Source organism: Eublepharis macularius, chromosome 7 (assembly GCF_028583425.1).
Source record: "Eublepharis macularius isolate TG4126 chromosome 7, MPM_Emac_v1.0, whole genome shotgun sequence".
Classification (NCBI taxonomy): domain Eukaryota; kingdom Metazoa; phylum Chordata; class Lepidosauria; order Squamata; family Eublepharidae; genus Eublepharis; species Eublepharis macularius.
In genome coordinates, this window is record NC_072796.1 from 83,028,327 (window position 1) to 83,040,371 (window position 12,045).

The 12,045-nt window shown below is 41.8% G+C and overlaps 2 protein-coding genes across 2 annotated transcripts in view; one reads left to right on the top strand and one right to left on the bottom strand.

The window, feature by feature from the left end:
- The window catches only part of SPIDR (scaffold protein involved in DNA repair), a 273,651-nt gene that overhangs the window by 55,066 nt on the left and 206,540 nt on the right, over positions 1-12,045 (top strand). The gene's annotated exons all lie outside the window — the stretch shown is intronic.
- LOC129333460 (high mobility group protein HMG-I/HMG-Y-like) lies at positions 5,819-6,338 on the bottom strand. The gene has a single exon (XM_054985149.1). The coding sequence runs from the start codon at positions 6,328-6,330 to the stop codon at positions 6,037-6,039; it is 294 nt and encodes a 97-aa protein (XP_054841124.1). The 5' UTR covers positions 6,331-6,338; the 3' UTR covers positions 5,819-6,036.

Genomic DNA, 12,045 nt, shown 5'->3' on the forward strand with positions numbered 1-12,045 from the left:
TTAATAATAGCTATTATTGAGTATTAAAGTATTAAATCCAAGACTGCATTTAATTATCTTTCAGATGATTTAATTCCAGTAAAGAGTATTAGGGTAGTAGTAGTAATGGAAGTTGAACAGATTTATAATATGATCATTTGTGTTTATCATATACCATCATATTGTTTGTCATTATGACAAGCCAGAGGAGTGAGTGCAAGTTATAATCTAAGTATGGATTGCAATTAAATGCATTTGTAACTAGACATACAGCATGACACTCATTTTTACACTCTCACATCACTCACCCCATGTAGTACATTTGCTTGCAGAGAGAATGCCACCTCATGACAGGTTGTGCCCCCCCCCTTTCCTTTGCAAGTCAGTGCAGTTATTGGGAAAAGGGGAAAACACTCCCAAACGTCCTCCACCCCCATGAATCATAAACAAAACCGTCCTGATTGGTATCTGAAGAAGGGAGCTCTTACTCTCAAAAGCTTACACCCTGAAAATCTTGTTTATCACTGGACTCAAATCCTGCTGTTCTACCGCAGATCAACACATCTACCCACCTATAAAAGAACAGCCTGAGTAGCTCAGTTTTCTTGTTAAGTTCTACACATTATTACATTCCAGTGATGTTTTATCATGTACGAATGGTAATACTGGATCCCAAAATGAGTAGAAATAGCAAAAATTAAAATTTCTGATAACGTATTCTTGTTCAGTAACATAATAATGTCTTACTGCTTTGCGTGAAAGTCTTGACAGTCAGTGAGATGTGCTAAAGAACTGCCGAATTACATTTTCTTTTATGATTGTTATCTGAGTTGTATGAAAATGACCTAACAAACAGGCTTATAACTGGAAAGCCTGCATCATTTAAAAATGTATAATGACATTTATTTTAAACCTCTGTTTTACTATGGCCAGAATGACAATACCATAATTTTGGTCTTGAAAAGACTCTTAAAAATTAGGACCAGAATGATAATAGCGTATCTTTGGACTTTAAAGTATACATTTGGGGGGAGGGTGTACAAATAAATACTGCATTTTGAATGCTGTTTGTCAAATTGCATTGAACTCTGGATAATTGTTTTTTTTAAATATTTTTGACTGTGTGATATTTGCAGGATTTATTTTTCACTATATAGAAATGAAGTTCTACATGGGGGAGTTCTTGCAACTGTTAAGCCCTAATGTTGGATGCTGTATTGCTGATATAGCAATCAAATACAATGAAAATAAAAAATAAATAATATAGATGTTGAATGGTTGAGAAGGTTAAGCTCCTTGTTTGGCATCCTATTTAGTCACTACATATGACAAAGATTGAGCTTGATGCAAGTCTAGCTATACAGATTTAAGTTAATAGAAAGAATTTTTTATATCTCACCATTCATCTATATTGGTATTGGCTAAGCTAGCTTGGTAGACTCTGATATAAACACAGTAATAAACATATAACACTGAATTATACGAAGTTGAACAGTAAAGTTTATTTTGTTTCTCTACAGTGGGACCCTAAAGCAGCAATACCTTCTTCTTTTCCTTGGTTTTATCTTTGTTACAATCCCCCTGAGAGGTAGGTTAGGCTGTGAGTGACTGGCCCAAGGTCACCATGTGAGGTTCCATGGAAGCTTCTGTAGCAGAATAGAGATTCAAGCCCTATCACTATTCCATGCTGTCTGTCTGAGAACATATCTCTGGGAGTCTTAGGAAGAGAGAGGCTTCTCGCAGCATATTCTTCACAAGAAGCCAGGGGTTAAATTTGAGAGCTTATGCATGCCAGACGTATGCTCTGTCACTGAGCATCATCCCTTCCCTTAAGGGAACATTCTGTGTGCAGTACTGTGGTGAGTCTCACTGGCAAATTAATAGCTGCAGTCTATATATGTTTACTCATATGTAAATCCACTGAGTTTGGAGCATACTCCCAAGTAATTTCTCATAAAATTTAAGGACAGGAAACATTTCATACCATTTCTTATAATTCATTTCTATAATTCTTCTATTAAAGTAGCAGAAATTTTGTATCGGACCCTAATTCTATCCTAAGAATTCTGTCCTTCCAAAATTATACAAATGTGTACAATACATACACATTTGTTTATTTTGCATGTGTGTGTAATTTTCTTTCTATGGAACTTTAATTTTTAGGTCTGTTGTTACGGAGAGATATAAGAAGTTAGTTTGACCCCTCATATACGCTGGAGATGGAAAAAATGGCCTGTAAGGTATAAACAATGATTGTGAAGAGGAGGGAAATGTGGAATTTGGCATGTGTCACTGGGAACGAAATGTGGGGAAATCCCAAATGAGGAAATAGAGACAAGGAGGTAAACTGGCTTATTTACATAAAGGAAGTACATTGAGTTCATGATAAATTAATTTTTTTTTGAGGCTTCCCTCTTGCTTGCTTTTAATCTTATGACTGAGTTAACATAATCCATTTATGAATGACATAACTTTGTAAGATTATTCTGTTCAGAAGAATTGTGTGAAATGCTCACAATGTAACATCTATATCAAGGGTTTGAGAGGAAGTGAGTCATGGATTGTTATTAGTTTAACTGACTGTCACTCCCTTCTCTTGTAAGCTAAATGGTGAATTGGAATTTTCCAGGTGTAGCACTAAGGGAAAGCAGGACATGAAATGTGTTTGAGCTGGGATTTCAAAACATACTGAGGGTGGGGTAAGACAGGGGAGCTAAATTCAGAGGACCGTTCATATATTTGCTTTTCTGTGAATAAGGGAAGAAGCTCTGAGAGCCATTTAAAAAACTTCCTTCAGCAAGCAAATGTTCAGATTACTACTTCAAGTGTTATGTTTACTATTCCTTTATTACTCGTCCTTTTTGTTAATGTGAAATGTTATACTTAGATTCTCTCCAGCATGGCTTTCAACACATTTTTGCACTGGTGCCAAGAACACTGTGTTCTGTTAAGTCATTTAGTGACGTTGCATGCTGGCCTGCAGCCAAGGAGGGTCAAGTTCATTCAAATAAGTTTCAGCGTAGGCTCTGGCTGGGCGAGGAATGTCAGTCATGTCTTTGCATGATACGTGTCTCTGTCATGGCAAATTCTGCAAATAAATGAAGGGATTTTTAAAGAAGTAGCATAATGATTAAAATATACTTTTGAATAAAAACAGATTAGACTTGAAGCTCTAGAACATAAACGGTAAATAGGGAACATGGCTCGGTTATCTTACTCAGTGTTTTAAATTCGTATGTTAAGGCAAGCAGACAATCTCTGGTGTTTTATATGAGCCTTTATTTATTGCCTGTAAATCCAGACTTTGTTCTTCTTCAGTGTGTGCTTAGGGCTGCATAAATGTAGTTGTTTAATACAATGGACTTTCATTTTTAAAGAATTCTGTTTTAGTCCCCTGATGATTCCTTCCTCAAGGGAGCACTGTGTATTTATGGAAAACTTTATTTTTTTTTTTTGCTGCTTCTTCCGTTTTAGGAGACTTCTGATACTTCTACTTTGCATAGCTTTTCCTTCCTGTAACTCTGCCACAAATTACATTGCATCCCTGCCACCACTCCCCCTTCTTACTTCCAGTAACTGCACCATTAGCAAGCATTTGGGAACCACTGGCAAAATAATCTGTTTGACAAGCTCATAAAACAACTAGTAACAGGACATTAGTTACAGCAGCTGTAAAGTCAAGCTGCCATTAAACTATCCAAAAACAACTGTTGATATTTAAAGCACAAATGGAAATCATCTACTACCACCCTTTTATCTCTAGATTTGGTTTGTGTGTGTTTTATAAAAATTGCACTAAAAATATCTGGAACAGATCCATTTTTTTGTTGGGAGGGGGCTGTGCTTGCCTGAGAGAATTAAGAGAATTAAGTAGATAATTGACTGAAATTTTGTTATATATCAGCCCTGAGTCTTGGCTCACTTGATGTTTAGTTTAAGGGAGAGAAACACAGTTGTACCAGGTTCCCATGGTTAAACACCCACTCCTGAGCAACTACCTGTCAGAGCTTGCTCCCTTATCTTAGCTGTGTGGGAGAAAGAAGTCTGATCAACTTGGTGCTCCTCACTAGGTGTCCCTCAGTTTCAGTTATTTCCTGTATCTTGTGTTTTTATTACAAAGTGTAGGAGACTTTGTGTTGTTGTCTTCTCTGCTGTGGAGGGCAAAGGAAGAAAGAATTTTTATTCTTTTTCTGCCAAGAAAGTTATTCTTTTTGCTATTTATTTGCTAGCCTGCTTACTTTAGAGGTGTTTTGTTCTTTAGTTCTACATTGCAAGATGGTTCATTGGTTTCGAAGAGGCATTTGCACCTGAAAATTATTGCAACTTACTCCATTTATATAGGACTAGTTTTCTCAAAACATGCAATTATGTGGTAAAGCTGCATCTGGCCTATACCACTTCAGATTGCAGGTGACAGTTCAACTGAGAATGTTATCCTATGGATAAAAAGGATCCTTACAGTAAAGCAGCGACTCAAGAAGGCTGAGGTAGAACTTGTATTTAGAAAGCTTTAATATATGTTCCTTTGTATGCTGGTATCTTTTTGTTAGTCAACTCGTTCACCTCTAATGGAAAAAATGAAGTAGAAATTATTTAAATAAATAGAACTCTGCTTGCTAATTTGAAGTTCTATGTGTCAGAAATCCCTCTCCCTTTTCTTTTATGAAAGATCATGTGCACAATAGTTTTAAAACCAAACTAAATTATCTATAGTGTACAATTTGTCAGTCCCAGAGAAAAGAAACCAGACAGAACCTGTTGGAATAATAAAACTTTGTAACCAGTACAGCAGCAACAACAACAACAGCAGCAGCAACTCCATGTTTAAGAGAATGAAATTTAAATTATCCAGAGGTAGTTGTGAATGAAGGAAAAAAGAAAACCTGAAAAGAGACCTGTTTTGGAAAGAAAACTGCAGCTAAAACACTAACTGTGCTATTCCCAATGGGAAAAATGTCACTGAACCCGGTGAGACATGAGGGGGGGGGGGCAGGAATTCTGCCATCCCGTTTTCCTTGGTCATGGCAATGTCTTTGGATTCAAAGAAGACCCTGTAGTTCTTTCTGTGGAGAATAAGCAGAAACCAAGAGAAAAACTTTCAGATCTCTGTGCCTTGGGAATTGGCAGCTAAGATCATGATGGGAGGGTAGGACAGTTACACAGCCACTGACACACCTGCCATTGGGAGAACTTTTCCAAACAATCCCATTGATCAGCAATGAAAATACACTGCAAAGCCAATCTTGCCCATGGTAACCCTACATGCTTCGACTCCCAAGAAAGCTGGCTGAGGCTTGACTGCATGGGACCAACTAGAACAAACAGGCATGCTGCAAGGAACCATATGATCCTTGAATTGTAGAAAGTGGAGGGAATGTGGCAATGTAACAACCTCTAAAATCAGTATCAGTACCCAGGCATGTAGTATACAATAGGAAAACTCAGGAGTTTCCCCCTTTCCATTGCTTTGGCTCTTCCTACTAAAATTGGTTTCTAGAAAAAAAATACAATGCTCCCCATTCTCCTCTATGATATAACTTTCTGCCAGTGTTAAATATCATCCTTTGTAAGGGTGGTATGCTCTCTCTAACGGGGAGATAAGGGCTGATAAGGAAACACTAAACTGCCCACTCTTTTCAACATGAATAAGTGGTTAATATAACATTTTATATATCCCTTTCTCTACAAGGAGTGTATTGAAAAGACAGGCCAAAAACTGATGATGATGATGATGATGATGATGATGATGATGATGATGATGATGATGATGATGATGATAATATAGAATTACATAAACTGGTAGGCTAAAGTTTTAACCCTGTCACATGAGAGGGGAAAACAAAGTATACTGTTCTCCCTTTAAACATTACACATCAACAAACGTGATGGCTGATTTGTTTCACACCGTATTCCAGTGTTGCTGTTATTTTAACTGTGAGAACACTAGGGATGTAGGGGGGTCAGAAAAGGAATAAGGATTCTTTGTTCCTTCCTCTGTCCCAAAACTTGACAAAAAATAGGAAAACTGAATTGTGAGGTAGAATCAGTTGACTATCTTCACTGTTCCTCTTCCGATGACTCCTGGGAAATGTTGACCTCTTCTTCCTCCTTTTCTGATTTTTTGGGTCGGCCTTGAGGTTTTCTCCCAGATGTTACAGAAGCTTTCCTTCCCTTTGTAGCCGCCTTGTTTTTGCTCCCCTTTGGTCTGCCATGGGGTCTCTTGGGGACTGGTGCCTCACTGGGTGCCTGCTGAGGCTGCTTCCTGGGCCGCCCTCGTCCTCTCTTCTCAGAGACATCCTTGTCCTGTTTGGCAGCCAGAGGTTGGCCTGATTTTGCACTGGATTCACTCATCTTCTTTTTCGTTGGCTCGTGATGTGTTGATTGTGGTCCCTTGTGATCTCCTTGCTGACCTCGGGGGTTCTGATGAAAGAGCAACAATAATTGCTTTTCCTCGCGAATCTGTGTGTGCTTTTTTTCCTTGTGTGTTGTGATGAAATTAAAATAAACCCCCCTTCATGTGATTATTGACTTGTGACACTCTCCACTACCACACATATGATATAGGAGTCCTGCTGGGCAAAAGTCCCATCTGCTGTGCGCACTTTCTAAAAACAGTCGGTAGTCACCAGGAAAGTAGTCACCAGGAAAGGTGTTAGTGGGTGTGATGGCTCCCATGGGTGTTATGGTAGGGACCCCTGTTCTAGGCCATAGACCTGAGTGCTTTTCTGCCCTTCATTTTATTCAATCTTCTGGGTTGCCCATTTACTACTACTACTAATTAATAATTCCATAGGGATAGCCATGTTAGTATGCTGCTGTAAAAGTAAGAGGGAGTCTTGTGGCATCTTAAAAACTAGCAATATTTTATTCCATCATAAACTTTTATGAGCTAGAGCCCATGCTGTCAGATGTGTTCTAATTGTTTAGAATTCAGTCAACATGGAATTGGTTTCTTGCCAATCTTATTGCTATATTGGCTATGTATAGTTAATGACTTTTCTGAAACTTAAGGTCTGTTCTCTTTGGTTTTACCACTTGGATAATTTGAGGGAAGGGAAAGCTGTTACGATTAAGAAAATTATTATACTTTTTCCCTGCAAGGAGAATTCTCTTTCATCCAGTACATTTGTGGTACTATTAAATTACTGCTACTATGTCACTGAATCTGAATGAATAAGCACTAACTCATTCCTATTGCCCCATAAAAGTTGTCTGTATACAACCTTCTCCCGTGGTCCTGTGGAGTGGGGCAGTCAGTCTTAACTCTTGGGTAGCTCCTCCTCCTCTTGAGAAGGGTTGGATGAACTTGCGATCCTAGGGGGAGGTGCTCCCCTCTGCTCTTCATTTTTTTCTGGCCCTGCTACTGCAGGGAAGTGAACTTTTTGCTCCTCAAGAGCAAAACGATCCTAAGGGAAACAGAACAGAGAAACTGGTGCTTGGCTCGCAGGGGAAAAGGAAGGACTTGTTCCTCCACCCCACCCCCCACCTGAAAGCCATCGAGGAAAAGTGGCCGCAGCAAGCCACAGAGAGGGACTCAGGCTGTGTGCGCGAGCAGCAGAGCCGATGTTTTCCTAGTGTGCTAGGACCCAGCTTCTGCAGGGGCTACGGCAAATTTCCAGGGGAGTCGCAGCAGCCGCGGAGACAAGAAATGGCTGCATTTGGCGCCACGACTCCAGGGATGGCGTGGCCGCAACTGGAGCAAGCAACAGCTGCGTTTGGCGGCAAAAAAGCAGCGAGAGCCCCAGAGTGAGCGCCGGAATGCCTTCGCGCAGTAAGATCCTGAATAGAAGGGTTGGCGGGAAATTTATCTTTTAACTGTGACAAGCTTAAGGGGGAACTCAGGGAAGCAAGCTAGTGGAAGCTGCTGAGTACAGTGTAACCCCGCAACTCCATACTTTCGTTTTTTAGGCGGGAGTGTTTTGGCGGGAATGGCGGCGAAAGCAGGCACATCGGAGTGCAAGGCCGTGGAAAGAACCCTTAGTGGCATGGAGTCCCCAAGCTCGCCGTTATCTCCACACTTGGTTCGAGGGGAGAGCCTAGACACAGCAGATCCTGACCTTTCTGGCCAAGAAGCGAAGGCCAACATTCTAGCATGGATAAGGTCAGAAATTAAGAAAGGGCTGGAAGGGGTGGTGAATGACCTTAGGAAACAGGCTATACCCCCCAGTAAGGAGAAGTCAAGGCCAGCTCTCTCAGATAAGAAGAGACAGGAAAAATCCCCTGCCCTCACTAAACCAAAAAAGAAAAGGGTAGAGAGATGGCTAGAGGGAGAGACCAGTATTTTAGAAGAGTCCCTATCGGGCTCAGATCTCCATGACCAATCCTCAGAAAGTGAGGAAGGAGAGCTTTCAGATGAAGAAGAGGAAGAGGTAGGCCAAATGCAAACTAGGCTTTTTCCTCAAGAGGTATACAATAAACTGCTGGCTAAGGTTCTAAGAACCCTGGAGATCTCTCAGTCGCCTACAGGGTCTCAAGATTCAGAACAGTCGATTCGGTTTTGTTTTCCCAGCCATGTCGGACGCTCCTCTCCGCAGGTCCGGGAGGAAACGTCCGAGCAGCCTGACCGGGCGGTTGGCCTGCGAGGGTTAACCCCCAGGACTCCCAGTGAGGGGGTCAGGGTCCGGACCCCCTGAAAGCAATGCATGGGGTAAATTGCCCGTTTGCCCAATGGAGGCCGGCAGACTTGCGCAGCACATTGCGTGCCACCGGGCCATGGAGAACGGCAATAAGCAGATTTAAGGTTAAAACCTGTAAGTAAGCGAATCCCTTCTGATTTCTAAGCATATGCGAAGGATTGGTGGGAGTTGAAGCTAAGAAGGCGCGGATTTCTTCCCCTTCACGGAGTTTCGGAACTTAGCTGGCGCCCCCCCCCCCTAAGATGGCGACGAAAAAGCAGAGCCCTGCGATGAGTAAATCGGTGATGGCGATGTTACAGGGGAAGGGGGAAACCCTGGAAGAGATGGTCAGACGAGCGGTCTTTGAAGCTATGCAGCCCTTTGTAGCGAAGTTAAAGGAAATGGGGCAAAAGGTTGATTCAGTGGAAAGTGAAGTGAAAACCATTAAAGAAACAGCGTCTGGAGCAGCGCAGTCTGCACGCGAAAACGTGGTACTCATGAAAGCAACAAGTAAAGAAGTGAAGCTCTTGGAGAATCAAATAATAGGATTACAAGTGGACCGTGCCCAAACGGTACTGCGTCTTCAGAATGTAAAAGAGGAGCAAAGTGAAAATTTAAAAGATTTGATATTGAAACTTTTGGCGTCATTCGCAAAGGCAACTAAAGAAGAGTTAAAAAGCGATATTCTGGAAGTCCGTCGGACATCTTCAAAATATGCAATGAAGCGTCAGCTGCCTCGCGAGTTTATTGACTTTTCATCTAAGAAGACTCGGGACACCATCTTATATAATTCGTATAATGTGGACTTGGACTATCTGGGCAATAAGGTTAAGATATTGAAGGACGTTCCATTTTTGGCTCATAAAAGAGCATTTAAATATAAAAGACTTGCAGCTTTCCTGAGGAAATGTGAAGTAAAATATAAATGGATGTTTCCGGAAGGCATCTGGTTCAGATACAAGGATCAAACCTACAAGATAATATCGGAAGTACAGCTGAGAGACTTTTTGTTTAACCATCAGGAGTTTCAGCAAGAAGAAAGTCCAAAGTCTGAAGGGGAGAGTGGGGGGGAGGAGGGAACGAGCGCAGCTATTGTAGCTGCGCAGAGAGAACTGAGACCGAGATGCAGGGGCGGGGGGAAGAAGACCTGATCCTGAATGTAGTTTGTATTTTATAAGATCTACCAATCTGATAGCATATTAGAAAGTTAACTTTAAAGAAAAATTGCAGTATGAAGGGAATACAAGACATGTAGATGTAGTGTGTGTTTTCTGTTTATATGTTTCTCTTCCCTTTTCCCCAGTCCCCTTTTTTCCTTTATATTTTTGTAGTTTTTTGTAGTTTTCTATGTTAGAAATTAAAAATAAAAAATTTTTATAAAAAAAAAAGATTCAGAACAGTCATACCCCCAAGGCTTGGAAAGGGCACTTTCTAAGATGGGGCCCAAGCAATCTGGGGTGCCTCTCCCGGCTGGGTTTCATAGCATCCTCAAAGCAGAATGGGACAATGCTGCTAAGCCTAAGGTGTATCAATCGGTATTCAATAAGTTCTATTCTTTGACGCCTGATTCAGCAGAAAAGATCAGACTACCCATTGTGGATGACCCAGTCTTTATCCTAGCTACGGCATCAATTCTGCCTATGGATGCAGAGGACGTGTCGAAGGACCCATCAGATAAAAAGATAGAACAGGCTCTGCGCAGAAATTATGAAGCATTGTCAGCATCTCTAAGAGCCTCAGCCACAGGATCACTGTTTGCCAGGGCAGCATACGCTTGGGCCTCAGACCTGGCAGCAGTAGCAGGGAGTGAGGTCCCCAAGGAGATTAAAAATGAAGTTAAAAAGATAGCTCTTGCTTTGGCCTTTGCATCAAATGCCACCTTAGATTCATTTCAAATGTCTTCCAGGGCCATGGGTTTCAACGTCACTGCTCGATGTAACACATGGCTAAGGAACTGGGATGTGGACCCTCAAGCACGTAGTAGAGTAGCAGCAATACCTTTCGCTGGGAACAAATTGTTTGGGGAGGCCTTGGACAGGTATCTGGTGGAAGACACCAAAAAGAAAACGGTTCTGCCCTCCAGGAAAAGAGAAAGTACAAAGGCAGGCATTCCTTTCGGGATAGCAAAAGAACCCCAAGACTGGGATCTGACAGGCCCTTTAGGAGCTGTTGGCAATCCAGACCGGGGAATGAAAATAGATCCTTTACCTTCAGAAAATCGGCCACACAAGCAAAGGGCCAAAAGAAGGGAAATCAAGCATGACTATCAACTGACAGTCACGCAAACTGGAGGACGACTGCAGAATTTCTCCAATCAGTGGAATCAAACAGTCACAGACAAATGGGTGCTGGACATAGTATCCAAGGGCTATTCTTTGGAGTTTGACAAGATCCCGCGAAGGAGCTTCATACACTTACCAAGGAATCCTCTTCAGCAGAGGCATATCAAGGTGAAGGGAACTATTCAACACCTATTAAAAATAAAGGCCATAGAACCAGTACCAGTGCGACATCCGAAACAGGGAGTGTATTCGGTGTTCTTCATCGTTCCGAAGAAGAATGGAGATGTCAGAGCCATACGGGACCTGAAATGGTTGAATCGTCACATAAAGTCATGCAGGTTCAAGATGGAGACTATGAAGTCCACTACCCATACCATTCAGAAAGGAGACTTCCTAGCCTCCATAGATCTATCGGAGGCCTGCACATCCCCATAAGAGAGACTGACAGGAAGTACCTTCGCTTTGCTTACGATGGAAAACACTACCAATACAGACTAGGCATTACAAAGTAGACCAGATGGCGTCAGCAGAGGCAGCCTTTGGGAGACGTGTGCTGCAACACGTTCTGTAAATCTGAATGACAGACTCCCACCCAGGGGTACACTGCTAGATATGCTAGATAGGGGTACACTGCTAGAGTTAAGACTGACTGCCCCACTCCACAGGACCACGGGAGAATGGAAGATTCGTATACACTTACCGTGAAGCTTCCTTTCTCTGTGTTCTGGGAGTGGGGCAGTCCATAATCCCACCCAGAATTTAAAAAAAAGAAAGAAAAGAAAAGCTGACCTACTTACATTTACATAGTAAAGGGGTAAGAGAAAGGATGGTAAACCTGTTCAAGTTAGTATGTTCCTTGTTCACACTCGTTGTGTTAGTGTTTTAGTTGTATAGTTCAGTCACTGACAGGCAAAGAGAATGGAAGAGTGTTCTGGGCTTGAAAAAAAAATGAAGAGCAGAGGGGAGCCCCTCCCCCTAGGATCGCAAGTTCATCCGACCCTGCTCAAGGAGGAGGAGCTACCCAAGAGTTAAGACTGACTGCCCCACTCCCGGACCACAGAGAAAGGAAGCTTCATGGTAGGTGTATATGAATCTTCCATTCTGTTCCTTTACTTTCAGAATAAGATGCATTTCATGCCTACCTCATAGTTTTTCCCATTCCACAACTC